This window comes from Panthera tigris, chromosome D4 (genome assembly GCF_018350195.1).
Source record: "Panthera tigris isolate Pti1 chromosome D4, P.tigris_Pti1_mat1.1, whole genome shotgun sequence".
In the NCBI taxonomy this organism is placed as follows: Eukaryota; Metazoa; Chordata; class Mammalia; order Carnivora; family Felidae; genus Panthera; species Panthera tigris.
In genome coordinates, this window is record NC_056672.1 from 89617594 (window position 1) to 89634911 (window position 17318).

The 17318-nt window shown below is 49.7% G+C and overlaps 1 protein-coding gene across 1 annotated transcript in view; it reads right to left on the minus strand.

Moving 5' to 3' along the window:
• Positions 1 to 17318, minus strand: part of DDX31 (DEAD-box helicase 31) — a 72505-nt gene that overhangs the window by 17381 nt on the left and 37806 nt on the right. The window contains exons 17-20 of the mRNA XM_042963509.1: positions 13715 to 13796; positions 13433 to 13468; positions 7218 to 7329; positions 594 to 762 (exon numbers count right to left, since the gene is read on the minus strand). Of these exons, the coding sequence (XP_042819443.1) occupies positions 594 to 762; positions 7218 to 7329; positions 13433 to 13468; positions 13715 to 13796 (399 nt within the window). The remainder of the gene's footprint in view (positions 1 to 593; positions 763 to 7217; positions 7330 to 13432; positions 13469 to 13714; positions 13797 to 17318) is intronic.

Consider the following 17318-nt stretch of genomic DNA (forward strand, 5'->3'; position numbering starts at 1 on the left):
GTGCCTTTGAGGGAGGGTGAGAGTCTCACGCTCGCACCGGCCTCTGCCCTCTGCGGGCACTTGGTACCAGACGCACGTGTCAGCACCAAGGAGAGCGACCGGTGCAGTGAGTCCCCACGCAGCCCCTCCCGCCTCCCCAGGACAGGACCAAACTGATTTCACAGAACACACCAGAAGTTTTCGTACAAGTCCTGGGGGGCTGTCCAGGGTGAACCACAGCACATCTGAAGCTCCGACTCCAGCAAGGCCCCACGTTACTCTGCTGGTGGGCAGTGGAGGCAACCCAACCAACAGGTTTGTCTTGCTGCCCCAATAAACCCCACCACCATCTGGACCTGACAGGAGACACCATTGCATTTTTGCAGGTGCCTTAAAAACATTCAGATTAAGTATTTTTCCTCTCGTTCCAAGCACTTATCACACTGCGAGAGGGGCGGACACTGGTGATGATTCAGCACAAAACCCAAAGATGGAAGTTTGCACCCATCACGCAGCAGCCTGTCCCACCACCGCCCTGCTGTTGTGTGCACAGAGCTCTCCAAACCCACCTCACTTCCAGCCATCTGTCCCAGGGCAAGTTCAACTCATCTTACCTGTTCAGGTTTCCTTTTCTTCTCTTTACAGCCGAGACCCCAAGATTTTGGGGGGCATCTCTCAGCCCAAAGCTCTTAGCCACATGACCAAGGTGCAACGATCGGACGTGGAAGATGTGCTTCAGCTCCCGGGGGTAGGTTGCATAGGCTCGAATGAAGGACTGCAGAGCTGGGAGGAAGAGGAGGGTGAGGGAGGCCGTCAGGATGGGGTCTCGAAGCGCCCGGGCCTAATGGCTGTCCTACGCACTTTATCTTGCCAGGCACCCTGAGACAGTCAGGACAGTACAACATAATGAACCACCTAAATCTATCCTGGTGTATTTTCTTTTTAATTCATCAAAAAAAAAAAAAAAAAAATCTACAGGACACAAGTATCACTTGAGTAAACCCAATAGAATTTCAGATTTTACTGTGTAGTGTGCAAGAACCCTAGAGGGCAGCGGCCCTCTTTTCTCCTCACTATGGTCTTGGGCCTTGCATAGCAGCTGGGACACGGCAGCAGGCAGCTGGTCAGTGTTTGTCATAGAAACGAAAGACAGAATGAGTGAAGAAACTAAGACATGATCAATGTGGTATTTTCTCACGAAAAATGAAATCATCAGACTTTTATATTAAGAAAAAATTTTCCTAATTCAATTTATTTTTTCAATTGCTAACACATGTAAATGTTATACAATTCAAAAGGTTCCCATGGGTTTATTGTGCTTCCCATCACAGTCTGTTACTCCTGCTATAAATGTTCACACCACAAGCCCCGCCTCCAGGGCCCCTATCCAGAGGGGTGACTCTTCTTCCTGTACTCCTGGGATTTTAAAACCAAATTCATTCCAAAGTACCCGATATTGACTGCTAAAGGGCTTCTTACCCATTTGAAAAATGCATAAATAAGGAAACGCTGGGTGCCTGGGTGGCTCAGTCCATCGAGCGTCTGACTCTTAGTTTCGGCTCAGGTCATGATCTCACAGTTTGTGTTTGAGCCCCGTGTCGGGTTCTGTGCTGACAGTGCGAAGCCTGCTTGGGATTTTCTCTCTCTCCCTCTCTCTCTCTGCCCCTCCCCTGTGCACGCGCAAACTCTCTCTCAAAATAAACTTTAAAGAAAAAAAAAAAAAAGGAAATGAAAACAGTTTTAAAAAGGAGAAAGGCAGTTATTAAGTTTCTAAAAGAGCCCACAAAACAGTTCATTCCTTGAGAACTGCCAACAATTTAGAGATGTCCCCAGACACACCTTCGTGAAAGTTTCAGCCCTGTTTTAAAGTTGAGAAAAAGGCCCCTGTTCTAGAGTCAGCACTGGCTGGAAAAAAGGCAGATGTGGTTCCCAGGAGCCTGGAGCCCTGGCTCCACCTTTTTTCGGCGTTCCTCTGAGAAAAGAAAGCTGTCCCTCCACCCAGCTCCCCTCAAATACACCGCAATTCCGGTGAAAATCAAGTGTCTACCTCTCCTCACTCCAACAGGGCAGGAGGGGACGGCTCTGAAAAGACCCCAATACCGGCTCTTCCGGCGGCCAAGCCAGAGTCCAGCACCGCGCATCTCACGGAGGAGCAGGCGCTAAATACCAGCCTCTCTCGCCCTTGCTTGTTGAGCCACTGGACTGGCAAGTTTGCCCACAGCTTAGACGTAATATCCCAGCAGCACCTGGAGATTGGCGTTTATGAACAGTAATAAAAAGTGTCATTTTAGCAGATCAGCTGCTGGAAGGATCCTGGGAATCCATCAAAGCTCTATTTACTGAGTAAAGTGAACTCCTTTTCCCAATCGATGAGAAATAATAACCAAGGCAACTTGTCTGCACCCCTCTCTGAAATCTGTGCCTGCTTCCCCTTTTTAATAACCGGGGACCAGCTTTTCCAAGGGAAATCTCTAGCACTTCAAATGGTCTGCGCTGTTCGGAGGTTCTGACACCAGGTTCCAGACACGGAGCTACACACTCCAGTCTCAAGAAAGCCGCTCGGCTACCGCCCAGGAGATGCTCTACACCTCTTCTCTACACCCCTTTCTTTCCAGACCCTCCGTATTTACTCTCCTCTAAAAAAAACAGACCGAAACCATGCCAAGTCAGGCCAAGCCAAAGAGTTCGCACTTTTACAATCTCAGTCCCCCGAACGCTGGCCCAGGCCTCCTCCTGACCACCACTGTCCCACTTGGGCAGATCAACCTCCCATTCCCGCACCAATCCGAGGAGCCAAGGAGGGACAGCCTCTGTCTCAGAGATGTGGGCACCCAGCTAACAAGTTTTCCAAGAAACGGCAGACGTGTCTTCTCCCTCCACAAGCGCTCAGGCAGCATTTCACACTGCATATGTTTACCAACCCTGCCTGTCCTTAAGGCTGTCTCACTGGGGACAACGATACTGGGCTGTCCTCACATCCTTGAATGGACTCCCACGTTTTGATGATTCAGAGAAGCAGGAATTTCAGGAGCAGCCGAAGCTGTTTGCAGACCCTGCCGAGGGGCGGTGTCGAGGACGGGTGGCGGAAGTGGGGGCTGTGGGACCCGGAGGAGTGGAGAGCAGAGAAAGAAGGCATTTGCTTGAGATGGCGGAAGAAGGCGTGGCCACTTACAGCATGCGCTCCGTAGTCGCGGGCTCCTATCTCACAGCCGTAAGGGAGATGCATTAAGGGAAACCTATTTTAAAATACCCCACGTGGACACCTCATCCTTGTTCATAAAACCAGATTTATTCTTGGACATTTGACCAAGAACAGTAGTATCTTATGGATGATACTTAGGATCAAGGAGGTAGGAAGGAGGGAGACTCTTCCTCGGCCCTGGGAGGGAACCTCGGCCCTGCCCCCAGAAGAACACACATCTGTACGGAGTAAAGGCACACTCGGTTGAGTACCTGCCTACCTGGGACTGCACTGAGGGAGCGGCTGATCTGTCATCAGTGGTTTGGGTTTTCTGGACTCTAAGCAACAGCCCCGCAAGCCAGGCACGGCTCCTCCGCACGTGGTCCCTGCTCTTCGGGGAGACCTGAGGCTGAAGGGCCACCACAGGAAAGCCATCTTCCGTGTGGAAAGGACCCCAGTTTCCAAAACTTTTGTTCGGGAGTCTCGAGTTCAAACCAGTTTTTTTTTTTAATTTTTTAAAAATGTTTATTATTGGAAGTCAGAGAGAGTCAGAGCGTGAGCAGGGGAGGGGCAGAGAGAGAGGGAGACACCGAATCCAAAGCAGGCTCCAGGCTCTGAGCCGTCAGCACAGAGCCCGACGCGGGGCTCGAACTCACAGACTGTGAGATGGTGACCTGAGCCAAAGTCGGACGCTTAACCGCTTGAGCCACTCAGGCGCCCCAAGTTCAAACCAGTTTTTAACCACTGGGATCTCTAGCTAACAGAGGCAAGAAATGAGGGAAAAGGGGTGCCTGGGTGGTTCGGTCAGTTAAGCATCTGACTTGGTTTTGGCTCAAGTCGTGATCTCATGGTTTGTGGGTTCAAGCCCTGTGTTGGGCTCTGCGCTGGCAGCATGGAGCCTACTTGGGATTCTCTCTCTCTCTCTCTCTCTCTCTCTCTCTCTCTCTCTCTGCTGCCCCTTCTGCGCGTGCTGTCTCTCAAAATAAATAAATAAACTAAAAGGAAAAAAAAAGAAAGAAAGGAAAGAAATGAGAGTAAAAAGGGGCGACTGCTGCTGGAAACTAACAACAATTAAATGCTGGTTATTAACAATGACTGGGCCAGAAAATGCAACAGGAAGACAAATGCATACTTGGCCCAGTTTCCAACTACTTTTCTGCCATAAAGGCAAAAACCAGCTGCTTTGTTAATTATTCATGAGGTGGGTTCTGAAATAAAACGGAGGCAAGTCAGCAGTGGGGAATCTGCATATGCAGACGAAATGCAGAAGACAGTTTCGACTTCCGGGGTGCGGTCGCTGTCCCCTTGTGAACTGAACACCTCTGCTGTAGCAAGTGCGTGTACGCCCCCCCCCCCCCGACCTCCAGAACTCACCATGCTAAGCACCAGGGGAGCAAAGCGTGGAGACATCGAGATCTAGAACAGGGCACTTTCCTCCCAGACCACCACCAATCTGACGTGGCAATCAATTAGCAGAGAAGAGAAATGCAGGTTTATTTCCTTCTTGGTACCTAAACATTGCAGAGTGGCCCCGTTCAGGTACCCTTTAAAAGGAAGGCAAGTAGGGCACCCGGGTGGCTCAGTCGGTTGAGCGTCCGACTCTTGATTTCAGCCCAGGTCATGATCCCAGGGTTGCGGGATGATCCCAGGGTTGCAGGGTTGCGGGGTCATGATCGAGCCCCGCGTCGGACTCCGTGCTGAGCGTGGAGCCTGCTTGGGATTCTCTCTCTCTGCTCCTCCCCCCACTTGCATGTTCTGTCTCATGTCATGTTTAGGAAGTAGAAATAAAAAAAATAAAAGTGATACTAGGACAAAAAAGACAGAAAACCAGGAGCTCCGCTTGTTTCTTGGTATTAACGACTTCAGTGGTCACCACGCTCTCCAAGGACGCCACGACAGCCTTACTTCGGTGACCCAGACACCTTAAGAAGGCCGTAGTCTCACTAGAGTGAGACACCTCAACCACCTCTGGCGTCAAAACCAAAGGTGAAGAGGACGGGGGGCTTTCTTGCTTTTCATCGCGATGCGCTACGAAGCCAGAAATTCCGCGGCGCCACAGCTGGACGTGCACCACCCAGCAAGCTCACCTCGCCTGTCAACAAACGACCGATCTCCAGTTACACTGTGACAAGCCATCCGTTCCTCTCGGGAGACACGTGCCAGTACTTCACTGAAGGCAGGTTCTTAGGAAAACCCTCAGGAATTGTTGAATTCACTTTCGGGAAATGTCAGGACAGCCTGCTGTTAGAAACCAGTCCAGCAGGACGCACGCTACCTACGGAGCAGCGGCGACGGGGCCACCGCCGGGACTTCATCTTTTCCCCTGTGTCGTTCTCATTTGGTCCAGTGTGGGGGCAACAGCCAAGGGCTGCTTTCGTGATGTGCCGAGGTATATGGCAGGCACTCAAAACCGTTTGCTGACTAGCCCATTCTTGTCATCTATTTCCTGATGGCCAAGGCTGTCTGTAACCAGTCCCCCAGCATTCACCCTTGCCCCCCAGATTCTATTCTCACATAGGCCATCTCTTCCGACCCCTGAAGACCACGCCACATCTCTGCTCCAAGTCCTGCAATGGCTCCCATTGCACTCAGGGGACCCCAAAGCCCTCGACAGCTTCGAAGCCTGCCTCTGCTACGCCAGCCCTCCCTTCCTTCCTGTGGACACACTGCACCCACTCCCCCCCCCCACCCCCCCACCTCCGAGCCCTCTCTGGGAATGCCCTTTCTGTCGCAGCAGCTGGTGACCCTCGACTTGCTCATGTTGCCCTCACAGCAGGGCTCACGCTGACCCTCCATGTAAAACGCAGTCTGCCCAGACACCCCTTCACTTCTCTTACCCTTGTTTTTCCCACAGTTCTTAACACCCTTTAAAAGACTATTTTAACTATGCTCGTTATCTGTGCCCCACCTAGAATGTTAGAAAGGTTTTCCATCTGCTTTGACTCCTGATGTATCCCAAGCACCTAGAACGGTGCCCAGTTCAATAAGTATTTGTTAAATAAAGGATTTTTTAAAAATTTCAACTGGGGCACCTGGGTGGTTCAGTGAAGTTTAGCATCTGACTTCAGCTCAGGTCATGACCTCACGGTTCGTGAGTTCAAGCCCCACGTCAAGCTCTCTGCTGATGGCTCGGAGCCTGGAGCCTGCTTCCGATTCTGTGTCTCCCTCTCTCTCTGCCCCTCTCCCGCTCATGCTTTCTTTTTCTCTCTCTCAAAAACCAACATTAAAAAAAAATTTGAAATAAAAAAAATCTCAATTCATAAAAGGAAAAAGATGATGCTCTAGAGTTTACACACTGGCAAGACAGCCTGGCATCCTTCTCAAAACAGCAAGTAACTATCAAAAAGAAGTGAGGGGCCTCCAACGTGGACTGCGTCTCATTCACACACACAAGACCATCACCAGCCACGACACGCGACTTCCTGCAATAGGAAACATCCAGCTGTTCTAAGACCCTTCCCCCCACGCTCTCTCAGTGTTCTCCAGTGAACTACTGAGTCCCCACTAATGCCTGGTGATCCCAGGTGCCAACTTATCCTATAAAGGGCCTGGATATTAAATAAGTACCTGAGTCTTTTGTAAATTTCCTAGGAATTGGGTTCAAGGTCTATGGCCTTTCTTCAGCACTGTTCTTTCTCACTTTCCTTTGTACTTCCAAACAGAGACTGCTCGGGTCTGATGCCTCCAGTCCTTACCTTCATCCCTAATTTCCATCTCTACAACAGTCTCTGACGCGGTCACATCTCTTCAGTTTTCAAAGAGAAAAATGGATCCCTGAGATCCATGGGTCAAAGTTCTAGTTCTACGTAAGCCAAGATAAAGCCTCATTTGTGCAAAACATGGGGAAGGATGAAGTGAACGTTTAATATCACTTTCAAGCCTTCCACGCCTGCGTCCAGACCCTGCAGAATGAGGCTGAAGGCTTTAGCTGGTGAGCAGAGACATCCCCCCCCACCGCCCACCGGTTGGCCTCTCAGCCCGTTGGCGGTGCGCAGGTGGAGGTGGGGACGGAGCTCTAAGGGCTTTCCATCCACAAGGACCTACGAAATCCACGCACCTTTCTTTGCCCAGGAGACCCGCCTCTCACTGGAGTGCACGTAATCTTCAAATACCGTCTGCAAGACCGTGGCTCGCTGTCGGATTTCCTGGGGGCCAGCGGCACGGGATTTCTGGGAGGGTGGCGGAAGGATTAAAGAAGAGACAGAGTCAGAGTCAGGAATAATGAAGCACTTTATAATAGATTTAATAACAGTAAAATCACTCGGTAACCACCGAGGGGCCAACAAGGGTAATCCTTTCAATATTACTAGAGGAAAAACGGGAGCTATAAAGATGTTAAAGTCAAGCAAAGATGAAGACAGCTTTGTGAGGGAGCAGATCGGGTCTATTTACTTATTTACTTGTTTACTGACTGGTCCTCCTGGCCTCTTGTCACTCACGTTCAAAATGAAAGCCTACCGGAGACCCTCTGGAATTTTCCGAGTCCGATTCAGGCATGTAAAACATCATGGGACGTGGACAGGTGGGTAGGTTTCACAGGACTTGGGTCTCACGGAGGCCTTAAATCCTCCCCCTCCCTCTCCCTCCTCAGGGGAACAAGGGAACAGCCTCTCGGGAGTGCCCCCCCCGCCCCGGGGCCTGCCTAAAATTTAGCCTATCCTTGAATTTCAGAGCATGCTCCCTCATTCCTAGGGAGGCTGTGACTTGTGTTTCGGATCCATTCTTTCAGCCTGGGACCACCGTGCCACTGTGCTGGCTGCTAGGGACCTATCGAGGAGTGGGCCGTCCCTTCACACCACGTTCCAAGAAGGCCACTCGGTCTCTGCAGCTGGCCGTCCTGGTTTCAGGAGCGACATCTGTACACACTCAAGTTCTACGGATGGAAAACGTTAATAAAATAGAAAAATGATATCCTTTTCATTCTTCAAGAATCCCAGAGAAAAGATTTCCTTTCTTTTTATTTTTAATTTTTTTTTTAACGCTTATTCATTTTTTGAGAGACAGGGACAGAGTGTGAGTGGGGGAGGAGAAGAGAGAGAGGGGGACACAGAATTCAAAGCAGGCTCCAGGCTCTGACCTGACAGCACAGAGCCCGATGAGGGGCTCGAACTCACAAACCGTGAGATCATGACCTGAGCCGAAGCGGACGCTCAACCGGCTGAGCCACCCAGGCGCCCCAAGATTTCCTTTCTTTATATTCCCCTAAAACTGAGTGGTTTTTGTTTCCCGTATCTTTTTTTTTTTTTTTTTTTTAAAGTAAGCTCCACACCCAATATGGCGCTCGAACTCATGATCCCGAGATGAAGAGTCACACACTCCACTGACTGAGCCAGCCAGGCGCACTCCCCCCCCCATCTCCTACGTCTTAAAACAAACATGAATGCTTTCCACTGAATGTGAAACTGAGAGGCCAGAGAACGAAGATTCTCCAACTCAATTTGGCCAGTAGGTCTCCTGGAAGACGCAGACTGTCCCAGTGATTCTATAAAGCCTCTACGGTAACCACTACCCACTGCGGGCATGGGTGACCAAGAAAACAGCCAGTCTGTGTTTCCCTTCACCCCCGTGGAGGACAGGGGCTCGCGCCTGTGTCTGGCTGACCTCAGGCCGACCGTGCCTAACTGGGGCTCCTGAGTCTCTCACCTTTAAGGCTGCCAGAGGAAGAGCAAAGGGGAGAGGAGAAAAAGCCTCATTCTCTGGGTCTGCATCCGTCTCTGTATTAATAGAGACTTAACAACCTGAAAATGTTTTGAGCTTAGTCAAATCATTCCTGCTACCTGTTCAGTTGATGACAGTCTAGCTGATTTCACAGTACATGGTCCCCCTAAGGGTTTTATCCACTCAAATGTCAAGAGAAAAGTCACTCAGGAGCTGTGTTATGAAAGTGGACATTTGCTATTGTCATTAACAAGGATTTTTTTTTTTTACCCTCTTAACTGATGTGAAATGCAAACTTTTTTTTTCTTTTTTTGCTGCCCTCCTTTCGTTAAGCCACCTCAGCAACGCAACTGTCACCTTCCTTGTGTGTGTGTTTTTTTTTTTTAATATGAATGTGAAATTAGCGAGGATGCCCTTTCCCCTGGCGGACAGAATCCTCTGTTATTAAAAAGTAAAGCACTTTAATAATGAAAACTTTTTCCTCTTTTTCCTGTGTTTTAACTGTTTAAAATTAATGAGAAGGGCAGAATGGTTGTCAAAGCGATATTGAAAGCCGGGCAGCCAGGCCCGAATAAGCACAAAAATCCCTCTAGAGTGTTAGATAAACAGAGCTCCAGCCCGCTCGAATCCCTCTGTTGGTTATTGTATACACTCTGTAACAGCTCTCAGAATAGATCTGAGAGCCAGGGAGGCAGAGAGGTTTCAGAATTCCAATAAAGGCCTCAAATTAAAGACAGCCTGGTGCGAATTCCAGGAGAAAATTAAAGAGACCTCAAGCTTAAGTGACAGGTGACTTACTTCTGTGTCACAACTGTCAGGGGATTTAGTGATAATATGGCAATATATTACAAAGGGCTTTTCTTATTCCCCCTTTAGGTTTCAAAATGAGGCATCTTTTCTTCCCAACCAAAAAAAAATACATACACACACATAGATAATGTGTGTACAAGTGAAATAGGTGGAGAAAAGGCAATAAAACTAGGTTCACACGTTTGAAATGATGAGGTCAGTTTCAGTAAAATGTAAGGAAAAGTTAATGGCAGAAAACATAATATACTCAGGAAAAAGCACGCCTTCCTCTCCCTACCCCCTCCACTTCCAGAAATACTTTATTTTAAAATTACCCCTCTTGAGAATGAGGTGTTTTTCAGTTGTCTTCTGGGGAGGACGGTCTAAATTTAAACTGAAGGCAGGGGCAGAGTTGTGTGCACGCCAGCGTCTCAGCCCCGACAGGTGAAACACTCCCGTAATGAGAGCGGGTCAAAGCCCAGAGGCACACCCACCCCTCAAAGACACACGGACGCAGTGCTGGTTAATGAAGCTAACCTGGGACTAGCAGGCCGGGGCTAGTTTAGGAAAACACGTCTCCAACGGCCCACACTCGGCATTCCTTGGTCCTTAAAGCCCTACCGACCCTGGAGAGAACAGCTGAGTGCAAGGACTGAGCACCAGGACGGAGCGAGCGGGCTGCTGATCTCATTTGAATACCTGACCCTGCACCAGTCTCTTGCTAAGGTCCGTTTACAGGCATATTTCATAGGACAAAAAAAAAAAAACACCAAAAAAACAAACAAAAAAAAAACCTCATAGAAAAAGCATGTTTGGGTGTACGCATACTTTGAAGATGAAAATTTCATACCTATCGAGAGGCAACACATGAGTTGAAGATACTTGGGCTGGATTTTTTGTGGTGGTTGTAAAAAGTTTTAGGTGGTGGCAGTGGTAGGGGAGGTGCTTTTTTCTTTCTTTCTTTCTTTTTTTTTTTGGGAAACATGCCCATTGCTAACTTCTAAAGTGTTTTTAAACTAAACGGAAGGACTGTTTTAATCACTTTATTGCCAAGCTGAGTTTCACCCTCATGCTTCCCTAGAACCATCTGAGTGCTTCCCAGTAAAGTTGAAAGATCAAATTTATTCTCTTTGTAGGTGGGTGAACACTCGCACACCCAGACGTAGCTATATATATTTTATATACCTAAATATGAAATATACATTTTACAGATGCTTCACTCACTCTCTTTCTGTTCACAGAAGCCCAAAAATGTATGTGCCAAAGGGACATTTACAATGGACTTCAATCGAGTGAGAAGAGAGGCCTTACAGTGAGGTGTCTGGCTATGTGCGTAAAAGGCCTATTTACCGAGCTCGCATTTATCTGTCCGGCGCTGGTTCATGGGCTAGACGGAACCGCCCACATGGAGAACAGCAATTAAAACACGCCGTGTTCCTTATGAGGAACAGAACTAAAAGTTGTATCCAGCATCTACTTTATTCTTTTCACTACTCACGCGGATCACACACACACAAAACACTCTTTCGGGTTGTAGATCTGACAATTAGTAATAGAGTCAGTTTCACGGAGTTTCCCTTTGGCCTTCGAATTGAAGTTAAATTTGGTTAATTAAACAGGCCAGGTTTTCATCGACACGGCACCCGGGGCCTGTAGTACGATTAGTTTTCTAGGCTAACCTGTTAGTTTGGGGTCAGTGAAAGCCCACCTCACCGAGTGTTTCTTCTTTTTAAAAACAAAGCTCACCACTCCTTAAAAACATAAAAACATCCTACTGGTTCCCGTCCATCAAGGCAGGAGCTTGGGGCTGGGATGAACCGCCACGGCCCAGAAGCATACAGAGCACCGCCCGCCTCGTTTTAGGTCAGCTTCACAGCAACCCACGTGACGGGCACTCTGGTTGCAGAACCACCAGCCGTGAAGCATGGTCTGGAACCCAAGCCTGCCTGCCTTGGGGCCCCGACCCCTATACGAAGTGTCCCCGAGCCCCCCCCTCGAGCAAGGCTTCAAGGCGGGCCTCGTGCCAAGGAAGCCTCTGCTTCCGTGGGAGTAGATACGCAAGGCCCTGGAAGGCCGGGGGCTGGGAAACGGCCGTGGCTCGCTCGGGGAAGAGCAGAGGGCACCACGGCTGCTTGGCTCCCTCCCCGGTGGGGGGGCGGAATCCGCAGGAGACGCTCCTTCTGCAGACCCACATGATGATCAGCTCTCCCTGGACCGAACAATGTGTGCTCGGTTCAGGGACAAACACCAACAGAGTCAGTCCCAGAAACGGTGTAAGAGGAGATCTGACCGAACCTTTACTTTCTTTGTAACTTTTTTGTAACTTTACCGCTTGCCCTTACTTCTGGCCAGCAGGCAGAGGCTAACGTTCGCCGGTGCCACAGCAACAAGCACTGGGTTTCGTGTCGCTGAGTCTGGACTTGGAACTCTACATCTGCTACTAGCTGATGATGACGATGAACACCCTTCAGTGCCTGTGTTGGGGTTCTCAGGTTATTTCTTACTCAGTCCTCCAATCTCCTTAACAAGAATGCTAACATGATCTGTTTTACATAAGAAGAAAGCACGGCTTAGGGACGTCCAGTCTCGCCCAGAGCCAGAGCTGGGGACCCTGAGGCCATGCCCTTAACCTCTGCTACGCTGCCCATGGTCCTGGGGCCGTAATGAAGTGTCTGAGGGAACATGAAAAAACCCTTCCTAGAATCTGCAGTAGCTCCAGGAGAACAGCAGCGTGCCAGGACCAACGAGCGTCTGTTTGGTGACTGGTCCGTTCCCTTGACAACAAACTATTAATATGGGATGTTCCAAAGTCTAGTGCGGCAGGGATGTTTTCTAACGAAACATGGTTTAAAACAACTTGTTGATCAACTGAGTCTTTCCCTGCTTCTTTGGTTTACAGGGATATTTGCTGTGGTGTCGTCTGTTGACCACGTCTCAGCTAGCGAGGGCTGACACTACCTAACTAACAGCTAGCTGCTGCCACTGCCGTGGTTTCGTCTGTATTGATGGAAGCAAAGAGCACGTGCTTTGAAGTCAGGCTGCCTGCTTCCACCGCACCGGAGGCTGCGTCCCTGTGGACGTCTCTTCACCCCTCCGGACCTCAGTCTCCTCATCTGGGAAGTGGGACGAGAGCACCCACCTGGTGGGGCTGCTGGGAGGATTAAACGGGACCAAACCACGAAGAGGGTCGCACAGTCCCGGGCACAGGACACACGCTGTGACGGTTTCCCTGCCTTTCTGTTGATACATTTCCTTAGGTTCTTTCTGGAACAAGAGGGCTTAAGTCAGGGCCAGTCAAGCCAGGTCCCAGCCCCAGGGACAGTATTGATCCAAATAAAGACACTTCTTGATGCATAAAAGAAACTCTTAATTAAGCCTGATTTGGTCTCATTTTCCAGTCTACACTCAGACTTAAACAAACAAATGTAAAATATTCAAATCACTAATGTTTCATAGACAAAACTACATACAGCGACGTGACACACACTTATCTGTGACACAGTGGGCACAGGGCTAGAGTGGGAGTGGGGAACAGCCACCTAGTAGGGGGAAAGTCACAGGAGGGCCGCAGGATACGGTGCCCAGGGTCCCCGTGTGGAACCACATGGATAACACCAATGTCTCCTTTTGATGATCTCAACTTTGCTCTTCCTCTGTGTGTGGCACACACATTAAAAAACGGATGCACTACGTGTGTCTGCATGGAGACACAGAGACACCGGTTTCTTCCGTGCTGTCACGGGTGGATGGGTCAATCAGCTGTCTTTGCTGAGAATCTGGATGGGGGCACCAGGGTTGAGCAGGTAACACTGCCTCCAAACTCACTGTGGGCCAGGACGAGGCCTCCTCGCTGGGAGCCTGCTGCGGCCTTGCGGGCTTCCGGAATGGACGGTCCCCCGTTAACGGGATGAGACCAGAAAACGCGTCCAGGAGCAGAGAGGAGAAAACACAATCAAGATGTGGCCTCATCTAACGTTCATGGCCCCTGAGATACACACGTCTGCTCAACAGAGGAACTAAGTATCCCACACACAGTAGCCCCACCACCCCAAATCAGGAAGTGAGTCGTGTCTGTTCACCGCAAGTATCATAAGTAATGACACTCACCTGAGGTCCCCGTCGGCTCCCTTTCAAACAACCGTCCCTTGTCAGAACAGACAAAATGTCTTCCACGTGAATCTCAGACACGCTGTAAAAGGAAGGGCACGTCAAGGTAAACTTGCTACCTTCAGCAACATCCGGAATCTCGATGCATAAAACTGGCCTATCCTCAAGCTAATTCGATGTAAAACAGAAACTACACCTTCACGGAAAGGATTCAGTTTCCTAAACCTTCAGGAGTTTGGAAGGCAGCAACCTCTAGGACATGACAAGGACAGGAGGGGTCATATTCCCAACATTCTCCTCCTCTCTGGCGACTTTCAAATAGGCTACGTTTAGAATTTCCTCTGTGGGCATCCCACCATTATTTCTTAATGAATCTCAAACACTACAGAGCACGCCTACTTATTAATATACTACACCTTGACATGAGCACATGAGAAAGTAAAGAACAACGCAGATAGTCCCTTTAGTTTTATATTTAAAAAAAAAAAAAAAAAAAAAAAGGCCAGGCCGGAGGTGGGAGAGGAGTGCGTGGCTAAAGGTCCGTAACCGTTGGGGTCAACTCCTCAGGGAAGGCCAACAAGTGACCGCAGCCCCCGAACTCTCTTCTCACGGATCCAGAAGTCTGTCTACCCTCTTACACCTTCGTTATGAAGGGGTGAGGAACAGAGGACCTCTGACGCATGCAGAGCTGTGTGCAAACGGCTGAGCTCAGGATTTGGGCCTCACTTGTGAACAGAAGCCAGCCTGAGCCAGGAGAAGAGGTCGACCCGCCTCGCGGCCCCGCGGCCCAGGCTCCGCTTCCACCAGGCTGCGGGCCACAGCAAGTGAGCCCACAGTCAAGTACTACAGCCTAAGGAAGAAACAGGAGTTGCTGAAAACACACTTCCCGGGGGGGGGGGGGGGGGGGGGAGGGGAAGGAGGAGTTCTGGGAGAAAAGCAGATCATAAAAAGATAAATGATTTCCTTGTATGTTGTTTCTTTTTTTTTTTTTTTAACATAACAGCAAATTAAAACACGAATGGCAACCTCTCAGGCGGGAGAAGACAATTCTCCCCCTTTCCCCCAAAGGTTACGCTGACAAAGCTATGAATGAAAATGTCACGTCTCTGACAGCGATCTACCTGAAATGTGGCACCGCTTCCCTGAACACCCCCAGCCCCCGCCCCTCCACACTCTCCCCCCTGTGCTGCCAGCTCACAGCCCCATGGAGCCGTGAAATCTTTTTACAGCAGGAGTCAACCCGAGGAGGCAGAGCACGTACTGCGAGGGTAGGAGTTTGGGGGAAAATGCTCGTGATTTCACAGAAAATGTATTTTTCATAAGAGAGAGAAATGCCGTGGCCACTGAATTTGCCTCTTGTTGACGCGGGAGAATCTGGAGGTGAACGCACAGCACGGCACGGTCCTAGCTTTTTCTTTGTTTGACGGACTCGCCTCTGTGCATCACTCGTTTTCTTCAGGAGAGGAAAAGGAACAGAAGGACTCGGGGTGAGATTCTGAAGCAGGGAGAAAGAAACCAAGAATAAGGCCACTTGGAGCCAGGGATACAAAGAACTAAACACACCACAGAGAGGCGCGGTTTTCCAGGAGGCGTGTCTGGGCTGACACTCGGGCCGGGCACCCCTCTGCCGTGTGTGTCCCTGTGACAGTGCTGGGGGCCGGTCACCGCAAGTGAACGGCAGCAGAGAAAGAACTGGAGTGATTTACAGTTTAAAAGGGCCTTCCTCCTGTTCTCAGAAATCGGGTGGCTTCTGAGGAACAAAGCAGATCTACTCTGCTTGTTTATGGTTCTATCGGCAGATCTGAACCACCCCGCCTTACCACGAGAAGATAGAGAAATTCAGGGACCTGTCCTATGCCTGATCTAAGAGATACACAGTTTGCATTTACATTTTAACAAACCAATGACGACTTTCATTAGAAATGCGTTTAAAAGGGAAGCGGAAATCGGTTAAGAGATTGGCATATACAAGGGACTCCAAAGGATGCAGAAACAAAGTCCTGAGCATTCAGGCTGAGGTGGCAGTGGCCCAGGGCGCCTGTCTCCTGCCCCGTCTGCTAAATTACACTGTCAGGGCGAGGTCCACAGTGCTCGGCGTCTGAAGGCAGGCAGCAATTTGTTGTGATGGCCCTTGCTGCCGAGCGCCTCAGCCTGCCTTCTTGAATCTTCCCTGTAATTCATCAGCCTTCCCAGCATCCGGCTGCCCGGCTCCCAGGTTCTTACGCACAATACATACACACATCTTCCTTCTCTTTTTGGTTTCGTTTTTTTTTTTTTGGAATATTTAGCAGAGTAACTCTTGGTTCAAGTCTGCTTGTTGCCACAGCACACTTTGTAATTAGTTCTTCTTAGGTGTGATTTTTTGAATTAAGTACAAAACAGCTTATATATAGATACCCAACATTGATCTCTTCCTCAGACACAAATCTGGAAGCATCATTCATGGCTGCAACATTGTAACTTAGGTCTGATATTTTGGGGGGGGGGGGGGTTGGTTATATCAGGCCCACAAAGCAGGTTCAGGTATAGAAGCTTCAGCAGGTGCATTCTCAGGGCAGAAACGAGCAAGGCCGGGCCCCTCCAGGGCTCTTTCCCCCTCGAGTAGATGTTCACTCCACAAGAGACCCAAACCTCTTCCTCTGGGTACTTCTGTCTTCGTGCTTCTGAACTTCCCCTGCAAGTCCAAATATCGCAAATCACTGGAATCTCGGAGCGGTCTCCTGAATGTGAACATGGGATGCCCGATTTCCCACCAATGCTGCTGACACAGTTTTTTCCAGATGAGACCATCACAGAGAACGACTGTACTTTTTATATCTTCAAAATACACGTGGCTATGATTTTCCCGTTTTAATTTAATATTTATTCATTTTTTGAGAGAGAAAGAGAGAGGGAGAAGGAGGGGCAGAGAGAGAACCCCGACGGGCTCCACGCTGTCGACACAGAGCCTGACGTGGGGCTCGATCTCATGAACTGTGAGGTCGTGACCTGAACCGAAACCAAGAGTCACATGCTCAACCAGCTGAGCCACCCAAGTGCTCCTCTTTTCCCTTTTTAAATTTAGGCTCTCATTTGAATCTTTCAGAGCAATCAGCCTGAATGCGTTTGTTAAGGAAACCTGAGGGCAGGGGCATCTGTGCGGGTAACTCCGGGCTGGACAATTATCGCGTGACTGCAGGACCGTTGGCACTCACTTTTCCGAGCTTATTGCGTCAAAGTGAATGCGCGCGGGCAAACATCCAGGAGCCGCGAACAGGAAGGAACAGAGGGCGCAGGGAGCGTGAACTTGTAAGTCTAGAACACAGGGTGGGGGGAAGCAGCCAGGGGATAAGAGGCCGCCAAGGCGAAGGGACTATATGTCCTCCTGTGGATGACAGCACACAGCTCTGAAAACGCGTTCTGAGGCTCGACAAGTCCCTGTGCTATAGGAAAACAGCGGCAGTGCCGTGACAGGGCCTCAGCCTGTGAGAACGGGGTAAGAGACCACAGGAAAAGGGGTTACGTCCGTGGGTTTTCATTCAACCCCCCGCTTCCAGGCTACAGCTGGCCAGTGGCGTGCCACCCTAGGACCGGAAAGCACCGGAGAGAAGGGCTGGCCATCCTG